This window comes from Centrocercus urophasianus, unplaced genomic scaffold (assembly GCF_019232065.1).
Source record: "Centrocercus urophasianus isolate 14NV4802_14NV808 unplaced genomic scaffold, USGS_Curo_1.0 seq_64, whole genome shotgun sequence".
Lineage (NCBI taxonomy): Eukaryota > Metazoa > Chordata > Aves > Galliformes > Phasianidae > Centrocercus > Centrocercus urophasianus.
Genome location: NW_024885244.1, coordinates 98,600 through 115,677, shown reverse-complemented (window position 1 = coordinate 115,677; position 17,078 = coordinate 98,600). Strand labels below are relative to the sequence as shown.

Below are 17,078 nucleotides of genomic sequence, written 5' to 3'. Positions count from 1 at the left end.
CCTCCAAAGCTGCAGACATTAAGGAAGCTACTACTATTTTCCACTGTCCTCTTTCCCTAGGCTTGTGTGGTGTTTGAGCAGTTTTAAAGGGTGCTATTTAAAGGACATTATTAAAGAAATGCAGGATTTTCAGCAGAGGTACACTTGCTTTGTTTTTGATGTTGCAGTGAAAGAAGAAACTAAGGGAAATAAAGTTTTCTATTAGAAATAGGGTATTCAGTGTCATAAAATACTCAGAACAGAAGAACGTGTGTTGCCAGACTTACAGTGTGTTCAATTGGTTGTGCATTCTGAAATGAGTGTTCTCTTTTTTTTTTTTTTTTCCAGTTTCCCTGTACACTTTTGACAAGTCTAAGCAGTGTATTGGCACAATGACGATTGAGATTGACTTTCTGCAGAAGAAGAGCATTGATTCCAACCCATACGATACAGACAAGATGGCTGCTGAGTTCATCCAGCAGTTCAACAGCCAGGCGTTCTCTGTAGGGCAGCAGGTGTGCTTTGGCTTCGGTTTTGTGTGTTGTATCCTAATGACCTGAAGTAAAATGAATGCTTATATAAAGAATAATAATTAGGTATTAGCTGCAGAGAGCAGTGAGAAGTAGAAGTTGTTTATTGTGTGAACGTGGTCTTAATGACGTGTTCAACAATCCTGACTTCCACTGAGAGCAGGAGCAGAGTGATTTAGAATGTTCCTTTTCCTTAGCTAAAGAAATTAATCTTTGTAAGGAAAATGGAGGTTTGAGAATCTGTGTTCTCTGTGTATCTTGGCTTGATTGGGTAGAAGCATGGGAGCTCCTGGAATCTTTTGAGAAGCAGCATTTATCTTCCTCGTGTACAAAAGTAAAGTGAACATTGGCTTTAATTAAAGCTCAGTAGCATAGTATGGATATGAAAAGGATGTATTCGTTATGCTCAACCTTTACACAGTGAAAGCATGTGGAATTTGTTGCTTGGGAAGCTTAGTCCTCAAGCCTCTTTCTCTTCCAATCTTAATAGCTCTGTTAAAATCCTGTTTAACTTTTAATGACTTCATATCTACTTCTGTTCTTTCCACAGCTTGTGTTCAGTTTTAATGACAAACTTTTCGGCCTGTTAGTAAAGTCCATGGAAGGAATGGATCCCAGCATCCTCAAAGGAGAATCTGGAGGAAGCAAAAAACAGAAGGTGGGGATGCAGGAATTTACTCCCTGGGTTCTGCAAAGGCTCAAGTGCAGATAAGGTGCTGCTACAGTGAGGAATTTAGGCTACTCTCTTTTGAAGAAGTTGCTCTGTTTCATCTGGCCACTGCTTTTGCCTTGGAGGAGATGTGTGTTCTCAGTTTCCTGTGCTGGTGTAGTTGGCAGCTTGGAGTTGCACCTACTGAAGTGCAGAGCTGGATGAAATACAAGGAGTATCTTTTGGAATTCCTATGTTAATTCATGGAAACCTTCTCTCTTGGACCTTTAAGTCTAGCAGTTATGCCCAATTTTGATTTTCCTTTGGTAGGAAGTACAAATATTTTGTTTGTTTTTCCTTCTGGACCTTGCCATAATAGAACAGTTAGTTTTGAACTAAGACTTTTGAACTAACTTTTAAAAGCCCACCAAGGTCCCACATTCAAGTTGTTACTGAAGCTGGTTTTAGAGGAGGCTATTTCACATTCCTTCCAATAACTTTTGTAGTGGAGCTCTTTCTGCTCTTTCCTCCTGAGATCTGCTTGGAGATGCTAAAGAATCTGAAGTTGACTCTAATAGCGTAATGTGACTTTTGGACTCCTTCTCTTTTTCAGATTGAGGTGGGTTTGGTTTTTGGAAACAGCCAAGTGGCCTTTGAAAAAGCTGAGAATTCCTCTCTCAATCTGATTGGTAAGTGCCACTGTATGTGAAGAGAGAAATAGCTCAAGGTTTGCTGCCTTTCAGGCCTCAAAGACTTGTATGCTTAGAGATTGTTTTTCTTGTTCTGTTACTTGACCCGATCCATTGAAAACTGCCTTTAAAAATGTCTTAAAATGTTGAGATAATACTTGACCCCTTAGGAACCTTTTCCAGACCCTTCAGAAAGGAGTTAATGTGTATCTGGGTGTCTGTGGGAAACCAATGCATTGAGATGACACTGTCCATCTTGCAGACTTTGCTGCTCCTTACAGGGACTGAAAAGCAGTCATTGTGTCACCCCAGCGTGCAGCTGCACAGCTCTCTGATGTGCTGTGGACTTATCACCATGGCATATTTAGAATACACAGATAGAGATTGGGAAAGAAAAGGTGACTAAAACTCTGACAGTAGAAAATTGAATTAGAAGAAGAGAGGTTATGCTAACTGCACTCAATACAGCAAATATATTAACAAAACTCTGCAGGTTTTGTCTTAGGAAGCACTTTCTAAAGCCTTAATAAAACCCTTGTGTGTAATTTCAGACTTTACTAGCAAATAAATCAGGGAATAATTAATGTGTCCTCCTCACATTCACTTAGAAAGGAGCTCATGCAGAGTTCTTCCACAGAGCCACCAGTTTGAATGATATGGACCTGGTCCACAAAGTGAGCATTGAGGGAATCTTCTGACAGTTGGTTTTATATGTGCCCTGGGGCCATAGTGGCTTTCCTGCCAAGCAGATGTGTGCTGTTAGCTTGTCTTTTCCCTTTCCTATCTGTGTTACGGACAGGGCAGCATTTAGCAGGTGTAGTGTTGCAAATACCTCCCTTGGAGATTAGATGGCTGTAGGCATTCCTTGCTGGGTATGATTAAATGTCTGTACTGAGCAGGCATTCTTCCTTTTCTTCTTTATTTTCCTTTTTTACTTTCTTCTTAGCTCAGAGACACCAGGTAAAAGAAATAAACCTTTGTTTTTGCTGCTCCTCTTGCACAGATAAGAAGTGGCAGAGGAGGGAAGGCTGCTGTGAGTGAGGGCTCAGTGGATGTGGCCACCTCTGCTCAGCGACTTCCAATTTTTGTAGTAGGTTTGTGCTCACAGTTCTGCTTGGCTCTGCGCACTCAGTACTTTGAGGGTTTGGTTCAGAAGTGAAATGTGAGGCTAATAGCACTCAAGACAATACAGTTTAACTCACTGACCACTACAGGAGCTGTAGCAGGGGGCACTTCTGATGCTGTTCTGAAGTATTATCTATCCTCAGTATGAGGCTGTGACTTTGTGCTCTGTAGTTGTCCGCTGTATTTTGTTTGGACAGCTTGGGGTGAGTGCTAACATCATGTAATTTATTGCATCTGAACAAGCAGTGGTATTTTATTTGCTCAGTATTCAAAGCATTAAAATCACAGAATCACAGAGTGGTTTGAGTTGGAAGGGACCCTAAAAGATCATCTAGTCCAACTGCAATGAAATGACCTGTGACTTTCCTGCTGGCTTGGGAAGGTGTGGAAAGTGGTCCTGAGAGAAGGTTAATTGATTGGAAATAGGATTCCTTTGCTGTGATCCTGTTTCACTGCCTGCAGACAAGACAAGAGTTGCTTGTGCCTGATTTTACTTCTTTGCTCCTTTATTTAATCTCCTGAGTGATCTGAGGCAGAGCTCCTTAATGTGCTTCCTTAGTCTCTGGAGAATTGTGGAGTTGTGAATAATTAAATTCAGAGTGAGAAGATAAAAATAAAATGTCATTGAGGGCTGCTTCAATTAAAGGGCCTTTATTTTTTTTCAGCAAATAAGAATTGTGGTCATTAAAAAATAATGCCAATTCTGTTTCTTCTACTTTGCATAAAACGATGTGTTAAAACCACCATCCATTGGTTTTATGTGGAATGTGTGAGAATTTTATTATGATCAGATGCAGCCAGAAGGGGGGGGTAGAGGCTAAGTTCAGGATAAGTAACGTAGGATCATGCCTGGCTGAGTGGGCTGGTCTAAAACTGCAGTGGGACAATGCAGTGACAAATAAAAGCAATCAGTGAGCCAGATGTTCAGCACAGCTGTGTGTTAGTGTGACAAAACAAACTCGCCTCTAGCTGACATGTTAGAGCTCTAATTCTGTGAGTTAAGGCGTTGATTCCAGGTGCCTTCAGACAAAGATTCATAGCAGTCTAATTCAGATAGCACCAAACTTTTATTTGGTGTTCTTACTGAACTTCTGGATGCTTGAATGTAGGGGTTAATTGTTCCCAGAGCCACTGTATAACAAGAGGATACAAGACATTCAAATTCAGCAGGTATTAATGAGTATTTTGAGAATCTTTGTTTCCTCCCTGGGCTTTTAGTATTAGTTTCTAATGAGAGGACATTTGGAAATGTTGATCCAGCTCGTATGAGTGCTTGCCCATAAATTCCCCTCCAGTTTAAGGCAAGACATGGTTCTGGCTGTTAGCGTCTCAGCTGCATTCTTACTGTAGCATTTGTGCTTACTGTCAGTCTCCTAAATGCACTGAGTACTCTTAAGCTTATTTTTTAAAGCTCTTCCAGCAGTTCTTATCAGTGTTTATTTAAAAGGAAACTAAGCAGAAGTGGATGCATAGTGAGAGGTAGAGGTAAATAACCAGTGCCCCTTGAGTTCAGCCTGAATTTCTGCTGGGCCCCTTTGCTTTTTGTTATAATTATTGAATAAGGTGGAATAAAGGCTGAGTAACAAGGTGACAAAGCGTGCTCTGATGGGGCTGAGCAACTAAGAAGGAAAATGGCAGAGGAAATTCAATATAAATAAACATAAAGTGATGCGTGGGAGGAGCAGTGCTCCTGAGTTCAGTCAGATATGACTGCTGCTTAGTCCTGAGATGCCAGGTATGAAAATGCAAGGAGGGGTTGTGGACTCCCCTTATGTGGAGATGCTCAGAACCCATTTGGACGCCTACCTGTGTGACCTGCTGTAGGGAGCCTGCTGTAGCAGGGGCTTTGTGCTCGATGCTCTCTTCCAACCCCTGCAATTCTGTGTGATTCTGTGAAATGCTGGGTTCCCTGGGTAGAGCCAATTTGGTGCTTGTATTATGTTTACTGCAGTTCTGCTGTGCCAGGAGTTTGAGGTGGTTTCTTTTTTGCCAGGTAAATCAAAGACCAAAGAGAACCGCCAGTCCATCATCAACCCAGACTGGAATTTTGAGAAAATGGGCATTGGGGGCCTTGACAAAGAGTTCTCAGATATTTTCCGACGAGCTTTTGCTTCTCGAGTTTTTCCACCTGAAATTGTGGAGCAAATGGGTAAGTACAATCCTGGCTTGAGAAGACTGGCTATCGTGTAAGAGCCTTATGCTATAATATGGCAGTTGCTTGGAGGGCTAATGGACTGACAAATTCCTTTCTTCTACTGTTGCTTCCAAATGTCTTTCATACTCCTGTTATGGGGGACAGGGGAGCAGCTTGGATGTTCAGCACTGTACATGAAGTGTCTGAGCAAATGAGATACATAGTTTAACTGAATACTTTTCTGTTGAAACCCAAACGCTGCCTCTTCTCCTGAATGCATCATTTGCTCACAGCAGTGAGACCAAATGCTCCCATTTCTGACTTGTTGGCAGTGGGCTTTCAGTACAAATCAAAGGAAATTCTGCCCTTAATGATCCTGCATTATGTACTGTATCTATTGTCCTGGCCGCTGCACTGTGAACTTATATCCTTCTCAAAGTGTTAGCCCAAAAAAGAGTATTAGCTGTGATCTTGGATTGGCCCAATTGGAAGTGCTGGAGAGGATGCAGAGGCCGTGGCGTGTCGTGGAGTTGGTAAAATAAAAGTACAGATTCTTAAACAGCCGTTTGGGGTCTGGGGAAGCAGAGGCAGTGCCATTACTTTGTAAACATGTGCTGGCAGGCAGATAAATGGGACTGATTTAATTTTATTAAGCAATGTGCAGCTGCAAATAACTTTTTCCCATAACGTGGCTGAGGATGTTCTAGCTCGTCTTCATTCTCTGAATGTAATCTTTGTGGGATCGTATTTAAATTTGGAATTCAGAGCTACAGAATTTCTAAATATGTTTATGTTTCTTGATCCACCTTCCCTCTTCCCACAAATGGAAGCAATCACGATTCTGATGACAAAACAGATTTTCATCAGAAGATACGTCCTGTTTGTGTGTGCCTGCGTGGAGCGTGTCCATTACCAGTGTTTGTGGAATTGATGTTGGAGTAAACTCCTCTGTGAGGTGTGTTAGGTCTATTCTAAGTGCTTTAAGCACTTAGGGAGAAATGTTGAAGAACCCCTGGGCTAAATCCAATTAGTGCATGATTCTCTCTCAGCTGCCTAACGTATTTCGTATCGATCTGTTAGGGAAGGCCTCCTAGGGGCTAATCTTGAATTCAAGGTGTGCCATACTATTTGTATAAATACATACATATACCCTTACTTGTGCGTGTTTACACACATACTACATAAAGAAGCATTTTTCTGGTAAGGAGCTTGACTCCAAACGGAGCTCTGATGAACCCTAGGGCTAAAGAGCTTATCTGAAATTTGAAATAACAAAACTTTCTGACATTCATTTTCTTTGCCTTAGTTATAACTTGCTCTTAACTATATTTCAGATCTGAAATGTCAATGTGACAGCTGTTCACCTTTGTATATAATTTATTGGGAAAGGAAAAGAAAGAATTTGCTTGCTATCTGGTGCTCTAGCGCTCACCCACTTCTGTTTTTTGCTTACAGACTGCAACTTCCATGCCAAATGCAATAAATATTTCTGTCCCGTAACTACACAGAGGCAGTATAGACCCTTCAGAAATTGCTTGCAATTTGTGTGTGGTTTATCTAACTTCCAAGGAATGTTCTGGGTTTGGAGCATATAAATCAATGTTAGTTAACCATATCATCCAAGGATGTAAATGCTATTCAGATGCTGCAGCCTCTGGTTTGTACAAGAAAAGAAATCTAAGATCCATTTCAGCTGCTCACCAAACATTTCCATAGCTGCCCTGGAACGGGACAATTTCATTTTCCCTACCCACGCCTTTCCCATGTTCATATTTACCACCTCTTGTTGGCTTTGGGATTGTATGCCTCTGAAAAGAGCTAATACAATTGAAAGTGAAAAATAAAACAGAACAAAAACCAAAACCCGACCAACCCAGCAGCCTGTTCTCTGGTTGGCTTGATGTGACACAACTGCACGGGCTGTAGCAGCAGGAGGAAGGCAGCAGACTTCGGGGCAGTTTAATCAATTTAAGCTGATTGCTTTTAAGGCTGCAGGTTTACAGTCATTTATAGGGATTCTTTAGTATTATGAACATTGTTGATCATAGAATGGCTTAGGTTGGAAGGGACCTTAAAGATCACCTAGTTCCAATCCTCCTTCCAAAGGAGAGCCAGAATAAAAGGATGACTCAAAAGATGAAGTCTCATGGTAGAGAAATAACAGCTGCTTCTCTTGGAATCCTTGTAAAGGGCAATGTGTACAAGGTATTTTATTTATAGGAAACTCAGTGAAACCCCTAGAACATCCACACTGACTTTCCTGATCTCCTCAGATTCAGGCACACCGGGGGCCCTGCAGAACCCTTCTGAATTGGGTTGCTCTCAATAGAGGGGTTGGCAAGTTCCTGCAAATCTATTTTTGTAACCCAGAAGAGAGGAAAGGTGCAGGGCATTTGCTCATTGATCATCTTAAAGAAAAGAGACTCTGAGGAGGAGGTTGTATGTGTGGGGAGAGTCTTCATATTAGGGAGGGAGTTTTTTGTCCTGCAGCTGAATGGCAAACACCTGTTTGGAGTGGACACTGCTGAAGACTGACCAGCTTCATTAACATCCTTGGAAACATCAAGTGGTCATTTGGTCTGTTGATGCACATGTAAGAAGAAAGGTTTCCACACAGGTGTGCTGCAGCTGATCCACCACACACTGGTTCTGCACACTTGGTCAGTCTGCAAGAGAAAATGTTGATGGTGATTAAAAGCATCATTGAGTTGCAGCTCTTTCGTTCCTGTTGAGAACTCAGAGATTGTGGTAATAAACTCAAACTGCAGACCTGCTTATGCCAAGTCATCCTAATTGTGGATCATGTCCTTCATAAAAGTGATGCTCTCAATCTCTGGTCTGCAGCACAGGGATATCTCCAGCAATATCACCTCTGTGGTAAGATCTTCTACAAAGCAATCTGACCTTCCCTGGTGAGCTCCCAGAAGCCACGTAGTTGCTTGGCAGAGTCCACAATCTCTTGCACAGAAATGACTGCACGTTCTCTACAGGGAGCAAAATGCTGCTGCCTTGCTTTGTGGTTATTAGGGTCAGGAATTTTGGGCCATGGTCTACTTCCTTTTTACCTGGTGTTTGACCCCTGGTGATCTTGTGACGTTTGGCTCAGGTAAACCCGTGCACCTGCATGGTGAACCACATGCAGCCTTTCATCCCTGTTAGTTTCTTAGGTCTGGTTTTGGATACTCTTTTTTGCTGCGTAAGTCATCCTCTTGTAGAAACCAATGCTTCTCCTTTTTATTTGATGAGTGTTGTATTATGGAACACTGTAACATTCTTTTTTGTTGTTGTTCTTTTTTTTCTAACTGAAACAGATATTTCACCACGTGGATGACCTTTCATATTCACTGCCTGTTCTTGAAGTGCTCAGATACTATAAGAGTGTTAGGATCTCACCCAATCTATTTTTAAAGTAGGATTTCATTAAAAATGAAACATCACTGTCAGAGATGTCTAACCTGTAATTGAGGTGATAATGCCAGAACTTCCTAATGCAGCTTATGCCACTGCTTAGAGTATTTTTACTGTCTAAACTTTCCAATTATTGTCAACCTTGCAGCAATTTATCATACAGAATTATTGGAGTTAGAAAGGGTCCTTAGAGGCCATCTGGTCTAAGTCTCCTGCAGTGAACGTGGACATCTACAGCTAGATCAGGTGCTCAGAGCCCTGTCCAGCCTGACCTTGAATGTCTCCAAGAACGAGGCACCCACTGCCTTTCTGGGCAACCTGTGCCAGGGCTTCACTGCCCTTATTGTAACAAAGCCCATCAGATCTGTATCTTTCCAATACGGAGAGAAGAGTGTTCTGGATACCACGTGAAAAGCTTCACTCAAATCCTGATAGATGACAGTGGTGGCTCTTCCTTGGTTCACTGATGCTGTTATGCCATCATAAAAAGCCAGAAGGCTGGTCGGGCTGCACCTGTCCTTGTGAAGTCTTGCTGGGTGTCCTGTGTCACCTCTCTCTCTTCCATGTGCCTTAGCACAGCTTCCAGCAGGATCTGCTCCATGATTTCCTCTGACACTGAGGTGAGACTGACGGGTCATTGGTCATTAGCTCCCTGGGTTGTCCTTTCTGCCCTTTTTAAAAATAGGTTATTATTATTATTTAGTTTTTATCTTTTTGAAAGGGACTCTTGTTCGTTCATGTAAGGTGCAGCTTTAATAGGTGATCCTGCCCCTCCACTCTATGCTCATCTGGTGCTGCATCTGGATGTGGTGTTCTCAGAACTGGGAGACATGGACCTGCTGGAGTGCATTCAGAGGAGGGCCACAAAAGTTATCTGAGAGGTGGAACATCTCCCCTGCAAGGACAGGCTGAGGAGCTGGGGCTGTTTGGCCTGGAGTGGAGGGGGCTGCAGGCAGACCTGGTGAGCTGTCAGTAGTGGAGAGTGAGAGTGAGACTCTTTAGCAGGGTTTGTTGTGACAGGACAGGGGAAAAAGGTTTCAGATGGAAAGAGGGGAGACTTAGTTTGAATACAAGAAAAAAGTTTATTAAGGTAAGGGTGGTGAACCCACAGGTTGCCCAGAGATCTGTTGCCTCCCCTGTCCCTGGAGGCATTTGAAGTCAGGCTGGGTTGGACTCTGAGCACCCTGGTTTAGCTGTAGGTGTCCTGGCTTACTGTGGAGGAGTTGGGTTAGATGACCTTTAAGGTCCCTTCCAACTCAGTTCTATCATTCTGCTCCATCGTTCGAGTTATCAATAAAAACAATGTATGCTGGTGCTTCAGAGTTATTGGTTTGGTGTTTTCTTTCCAACTAATCTTTAACTTCATTTGGGCACTGTTTTTCATATGTGTTTATAAAGCTCAAAGTTATAAAGAGGTCCTGCATATCTTTATGAAGGTCTAAATCTCAATTCATTCTTTTTTTTTTTTTCTCTTCTCCATCTGTGTGACCTCATACCTTTTCCAAGAGGGAAGTTGTCTTTAGATGTATATACTAAATTTCTTTTGGGTGTTACTCATATCCTTATTTTCTTATACCTAGATAAAAGGACACCATACCAGAGTTCTCTAGGAATTAAGTTAGTGTTAGGTCTATACAACAGAATTGGAAAGCAGTTGAAGTTGGAAGGGGTCTCTCAGGGTTTAGTCCAACCCCATGCTCCTTTTCTTTCCCCTGGCTCTTCTTTTCCTTAGTAATATGAAGAGTGGTGATCACGTTCTTCCCCCCCAGTGCCTTACCCACACTGTGTTCTCAGTGACTTTGAGATGCCTTCACGTGCTTGGAGTGCTTTTGGGTGAAGTCCGAGTCCACGTGTGATCTCTCAGTCTTCAATGCTCCTGTGAACTGTCTCATTCTTCTCCTGTTCTGTACTGAGATCTTCCTTCTTTATCACTGATATGAATGTTGACTGCCTCGTAATTTAAATCATCACTCAATTAAAAAGTATTTTGCAGTTTGAACTTAGCATTGCCTATGGTTGATCTTTCTTTTCTGTCGAGAGTTGGACCAATGCTTTCCTGTGTCTTCACCTCCTAATGCAATTATAAAATGAATTGCTCTCCTCACATCAAGGTATGTGAGACTGGAAGAAAGCAAATATTACTCCTGTCTTCATGAAGGTGTAGAGGAGTAGCTGGGGCTCTTCTTGCAGTTCCTGGGAAGATGGAAATGGATGGAGAAAACAGACGTATGAGGGAGAAGGAGATGATAAGGAGTGTTCAGCATGGATGTACGAAGTAAAAATGGTCTTTAACCAAGGTTGGAAAAGGCTTCTATGATAACTAAGTCCAAACATCCACCTACCACCAATACTGCCCACTAAACCATGTGCCTCAGTACTCTTGATCACTTCCAGAGATGGGGACTCCATCACCTCCCTGGACAGCCTGTTCCAATGCATCACCACTCTTTTAGGGAAGTTTTTTATTCTAGCCAACCTCAACCTCCCCTTGGTACAACTTGGTACAACTTGAGGCCATTCCTTCTCATCCTGTCACTGTTACCTGGGAGCTGAGGCTGACCCACCTTGCCACAAACTCCTTTCAGTTGTCCTACAGTTCGGAGATCAGTTCAGAGAATCAGGGGCGGGGTGTGGGTATTGTTCTTCTCAAGGCTTCCAGCGCTTATAACATCCTGGTGGGCAAACTGCTGTAAGACAGACTAAATAGGTGAGAAGCCCAGTGGGTTAAAGTCTGGCTGAACTGTTGAGCTCAAAGCAGTGCCAAGTCATGCTATAGAGGCTTATCGCTTGTGCTGTGTCTCATGTGTTCATACCGGGGCCATTATTGTTCAACTTATGTTCTTGTTTAACCCAATGGATGGCTTGGGATGGAAGGGACCTTAAAGCCCATCCAGTTCCAGTCAGAAAGGATGCAGTAGAACTGGAGAGCTTTAGAGCAGGGCATTGGGATGATGGGCTCAGAATAGCTTCTGTATGTGGACTGACTGTCTTGAAGGTCTTCAGCCCTGGAAGGAGATCACGGAATCACAGAAAGGCCAGGGTTGGAAGGGACCTCAAGGATCATGAATCTCCAACCCTCCTGCCACCTTCAGGGCCAACAACCTCCACGTTTAATGCTAACCCAGGCTGCCCAGGGCCCCATCCAACCTGGCCTTGAACAACCTGGCCAAGGACGGGGCACCCACAACCTCTCTGGGCAGCCTGTTCCAGTACTTCACCACTCTCTGAGTAAAGAATTTCCCCCTGACGTCCGACCTCAATCTCCCCTCCCTCAACTTAAAACCATTTCCCCTCCTCTTACAGGTATCAGCCCTTTCAAAGAGTTGATTCCCCTCCCCTCTGTAGACTCCCTTTAGGTATTGAAAGGCTGCAGTGTGGTCACCCAGATCAGTGGGTGTTTGCTCTTTCAGCACAGGAAATGTGAAATGCAGCTCACAAAAGGCAGGCATGTAACAAAGGGAAGAGGTGTTTGTCACCAAAAGTGCCACAAGGGTTTTTGCTTTGTTGATGGCCACCGCCAGCACCCAGTACTGAATTACAGGGACGTCTGCTCTCACTTCTTTTGGTTGCAGTTGTGGTGTTCCATAGCAGGCATTACCACTGTTTGCTAAGTACAGCATTGCTCTGGCTGGAAACTAGTTTTGGGACATCCCAGTAACCCTGTTAGTTTGACATTTGTTTAATCTGATTAACTCTGTAGGTAGGTGTTCCATAATGTATTTATAATTACATCATTCTGACTTTAAGTAGACAGAAGTGATTCAGCTTTACTCCAAAAAGTAGAGAATGCTGATGAGATTTATGGCTCTTAACATCCAGGTAGGATGTGACTCTAAGCATCAGCTGTTGTGTTCAGCAGTCCATCCAAGGACTTATGAAATCTGTGTTTTAAATTAATGACATTTTTGTAACTGTTTGAGACAGAGGCATTTACTCTTTCTTTTTTTTCTTTTTTTTTTTTTGTCATTGTTGTTCCAGAGAAACTTCTTTTTGATAGGGGTTTGCATGTCCCATCTCTGAACTCAGAACAGGGACTATTTCCTTTGGTTCTGTTGCTTGTCAGCAACACATAAATCCTTTAGGAAGATTAACGGGAGGCAGTGATGTAGGCTGAAATACTGCTGGACTTAAAGGTTGAGAGGAGGGGGAAATTCCACTATGTTTTGGGCAAATGTTGTCCATGGAGCAGGTGAAGTCTGGGAACCCTGATCTTATTGTAACCTGCTTGGAGCTGAATGTGCAGAGATAAGCATCTCTCCCTGCATTCAAGATCAGTGCTTTGCTTTCGATGCAGATTCCTGATAGGTGTATCTGAGTGATACAGTTACAACAGAATGCTTTCATTTTAATTAAAAGGGGAATTACACTCCCAGGTAGAAAATCCCTGTGATGCTAAAACGTTTCTTCTGATCTTTCAAAAAAGTGAATAATGAGAGTTGAACAAATGAACTTCATGCTGTCTCTGGGTAAGTGACATTCTGGTTCAGAACTCCCATTCTTAGTGTTTTTTTGTGACTTTTCCCTAATATTTTGTGTGGAAGAGTTCCCATATTGGTCTATTTTAGTTCCTGTTAACATCTCTATTCAGCCTGTAACCACATGTCATTTAATTCATAATTAGAGTATCCCGTTACAGGAGTGACCTTTGATTTGGGCACCTAATTGTAAGCTTAATGAGTTAGTTGTCTGCACTGCTAATAATTTGTGTTTCTAAGGTTCTCATAATAGTATTGACATTTGGCAACATTGGTGAAATCAGCATGTGGAGATAACCTCACTCAGAATTCCTTCGCATCTCACTGTGATTTGAGACCTAACATTTGTAGTTTGTCATCACTTGTCTATTTTAAAAATGCCCAGAGTTGGTATTTTTGCTGCGTCTTTTTTGAAGGTGTGCTACAAAGAGATAATGCAGTACAGTGCAGCTTTCCTACCCTACTGGGATGCTAGCAGGGCTGTCTGCATGTGCCCTGACTTGTTGGTAGCCTTCGGATGGCCTCTCCTGCTTGAGCACTTTGGAGCTTTCTGAGCACCGCTGACTTTCTTTCCCTGCTATTTCCCCTGAAAGCATCACTCATCATCAAAACCCTGCTTTGTGCAGCTTGGCTACATAGGTGATCATGTTCCTCTGCAAAACACGTTCACAATACCTCTCGTGACATTGATTTGACAGGAGTAGCTTTTAATTTATCTGAGCCTCATTTGTTCCTGTGCAAAACTGGTTCTTCACTGACAGCGTGTGTTTGTGCTTCTTGACTCGTAGATGCCTGAAAGTTGACTGATGGATTCTTCTTAACCAGACATCTTGATTTTTTTGCAATATTTTCTTTTCTCTTTCTTTTCATTCTTTACACTTTGTTTTCCATGGAGAAATCCTCCAGGTTTATTACTGTACTTATTAAGCAGTGCTTCACTATCTCTGTTTGGGATTGTGGTAGGGGTGAGGAGCTCCTCACAGCGATGTTCTCTTTAAACTTCAATGCACTAACAACCTGAAGGAGAGGGAGCAGTGTGTGCTGATGTTAGAAAACATTTTGTGTTGAGCTATTTTTCATGTTGAAGTGAGTTCATCACGTAATATTAAGGAGTGACTGAAATTAAGTCACAGTTGAGCATTGGTAAGGAAAGTACTTGTTCTCTAAATGCATTAGAGTACTTTAAGGTTTCTAAGGTTTTAGAAAAATGTAATATTCTTGAAGCAAAACAGTTTTTCGTCTTCAAATGTACCAATATTGGATGGAGCAAGAGAAAAAGAGAAGGTGGTACAGGACTCCATACCCTGTAATTGACCACTTGTGTTCAGATGGATGCAGCTTCCTCCTGGTCTCTTTCCTTGGGATGTCCTGTAGGGCTGGTGAGTGGGAGTGGCTGTGGTGTGAGTTGTTCTTTGTCTTTAAAACAGAATCTAAAATTCTGTGAATCCAAGGGAGAGCTTTCTTGTTTTCACATGGATGTGTCTCTCAGTATCAGCTGGATGTTCCCAGCTTTAGATCCATTGGATCTTTCCTCTTCTCAAAGGGTAGAATGTAAATGCCAGTGCTCATGCACAGTGATCAACAGTCCTGTTATTTGATTAAATTAGAGATTTTTTGGATCTCTTTAGTTACCAGTCAAGCTTTTTCTGGCCTGCAATGGTTCCAGTGGCTCTTAGAAGCCTTTCTCAGTTTCATAGAATCATAGAATGGCTTGAGTAGAAAAGAACCTTAAAGGTCATTCAGCTGCAACCCCCTGCTGTGAGCTGGTTGCCAGCTACCAGGTCAGGCTACCCAGGCTCCATGCAGCCTTTTCTTTTGTGCCTTCCTCCATATTTGTCCTAAAAATTCAGAACTAGACTCATTAAAGCTCAGTGCAGGGGTAAAAAGTTAAACATTATTACCTAATAATCCATGATTTCTGATTCAGGAAGCAATGATCTCCACTGTCTGCATCTACACTGGGAGCTGAGCTTCAGTTGGGTAACATTGGCAGTCACTGGTGTTGTGAAGGATGCTTCATTTCCCTTTATATACGAAAATTAAACTCAACTGAAACCTTCCTGTAAGGGAAGGTTGTCCTGACCTGTGCTATGTGCCCCTGTAGGGGAAGTGAGAAGTCACAGAATCATTATTTTGGAGAAGGTCTCCAAGCTCACCAAGTCCAGCCCAGCCCATGCTCATCACTCCCACAGGTGTGTCCCTCAGCTCCACATCTCCGTGGTTCTTGAACACCTCCAGGGACGGTGACTCCACCACTTCCTTGGCTCTTTCCTATGTAACCCTGTTTTCAATCGTGTTCTCTCTCGTTCTAGGCTGCAAGCATGTGAAAGGCATTCTGCTATATGGACCTCCAGGCTGTGGTAAAACACTTATGGCCAGACAGATTGGCAAGATGCTGAATGCCAGAGAACCAAAAGTGGTCAACGGGCCAGAAATCCTCAATAAATACGTGGGCGAGTCTGAGGCCAACATCCGCAAGCTGTTTGCTGATGCAGAAGAGGAACAAAGAAGGGTAATGCAAACATGGATAAATAGCATGGTCAGGATGAATGTGCCTAAAGAATGCCTGGAAAGGAAGTTTGTAATCAGAAAATTGCTGCTTGCATTAAAAGACTGAGTCACAGCTTCACTTTTGATTATAGTTACTCCTTGCAAGTCACTGAATATTAGTGTTCTACAGATTCACTCAATGTTGACTCAAAGGAAGAAGAATATTGTAGAACTGGAGAAGGTAGCTGAATATTGTAGAACTGGAGAAGGTAGCTGATCTTCCAGGTAGCTGTGCTGCAAACCGACAGTTTGTTCAGCTTTCATTTTGAGGTAGTTCATTAGTGCCCATCCTGCTGTGTTTTATATTACACAGTGTGTCAGCTGTTCAGAAAGTGCTTAAAAAGCACTTGGTTTGTAAACATTTTGCTCTTTTTTTTTTTTTTTCCTTGTTTTATTTTGGAGAAGTCCAGTTGGAGTTAGGGCACATAAAATAGGATGAACTTCAAATAACTTCTAAAGTTTTTGAGTTACATGAGTACGTAAGTTTGCATTATAACAATGTTGTGGTGACCGTAATAATCAATACACCATTAATTTTTTCTCAGCAGAAAACTAATGGTTAAGAACTCTCTGCCTCAAAGCTAGAGAGCATGGATCTCAAAAAGTGTGATTGGAGGCAAAGATTATTCTTCCCAAATTTGTTCTTTTTGTCCATTACTTTAGCTGGTTACAGAAAGCCCAGTCTTTAGTTTGAAGCTGTAAAAACCTTTTTTTCCTTTGTGCTATGGTAGCCCTTCATATCACTTTATCTTGATAAGAGTTTCTGATAAAGAAAAGATGGCATCAGGTAAGTCGGAGTTAAATATAGAGAGGCCTTTTCAGAAGGCATTGGCCAAGGGTGTTGGATCTTCTGATAGTATTTACGGCAGTTCTGCAGATTGTGGTAGTGCTTGACATTACTTTATTCTGCACAAGGTGTTTTAATGAATCAGACAGCTTTACAGGGGAGCCCACGCAGATGTAAACAGCCTCCTTCTGTCCGCTTGTTGCAATATGACTGGAAGCTGTGAGCTTCTTTCCTTTGCAGTAGCACACCTGTTAAAATAGACATGGTATTGGCTGGAGGGGGGGATGGTCCTGATGACAAGTTGTGAGATTAAAAAGGTCTCCAAAAGGTTGGTATTGTAATGATTTGTGTCTGGGGCAGATTGCCAGGGACAGCACATTCACCCAGTATTAATGTGGTCCCCACTGACCACAATGGATGTTTCAGAGGTGGAGTTTGAAGGGAAAAAGCTTCATAACACGGTCACAAAAAAAAGTATCTTGTGTTGTTACCAGCTGCAACTGCTTCACCTTGGAGTGAACCTGGAAATAAGCAGTTGTGTTCTGATTGGCACTGAACAAATGGACTCTTCGAAACAGAGAGCTGAGTTACATGGCAAGCTTTGTATTTCTTAGCTTCATTTCGACTTGGGATGTTTCCCACATCGGGTACATCCATCCAGTATTTCCAGCATTGGGAGCACTTGGGTTGGTTGGATGGGTGCAGTCATCCCTGTTGGGTTGGTTGGATGGGTGCAATCATCCCTGTTGGGT

The 17,078-nt window shown here is 42.5% G+C and overlaps 1 protein-coding gene and 1 pseudogene across 2 annotated transcripts in view; one reads left to right on the top strand and one right to left on the bottom strand.

The window, feature by feature from the left end:
• The window catches only part of NSF (N-ethylmaleimide sensitive factor, vesicle fusing ATPase), a 55,211-nt gene that overhangs the window by 16,358 nt on the left and 21,775 nt on the right, over positions 1-17,078 (top strand). For both annotated transcript variants that reach the window (XM_042836839.1, XM_042836840.1), the window contains exons 5-9: positions 328-494; positions 1,060-1,167; positions 1,772-1,847; positions 4,966-5,121; positions 15,302-15,501. In XM_042836839.1, the coding sequence (XP_042692773.1) occupies positions 328-494; positions 1,060-1,167; positions 1,772-1,847; positions 4,966-5,121; positions 15,302-15,501 (707 nt within the window). The remainder of the gene's footprint in view (positions 1-327; positions 495-1,059; positions 1,168-1,771; positions 1,848-4,965; positions 5,122-15,301; positions 15,502-17,078) is intronic.
• Positions 7,570-10,923, bottom strand: LOC122170170 (annotated as a pseudogene).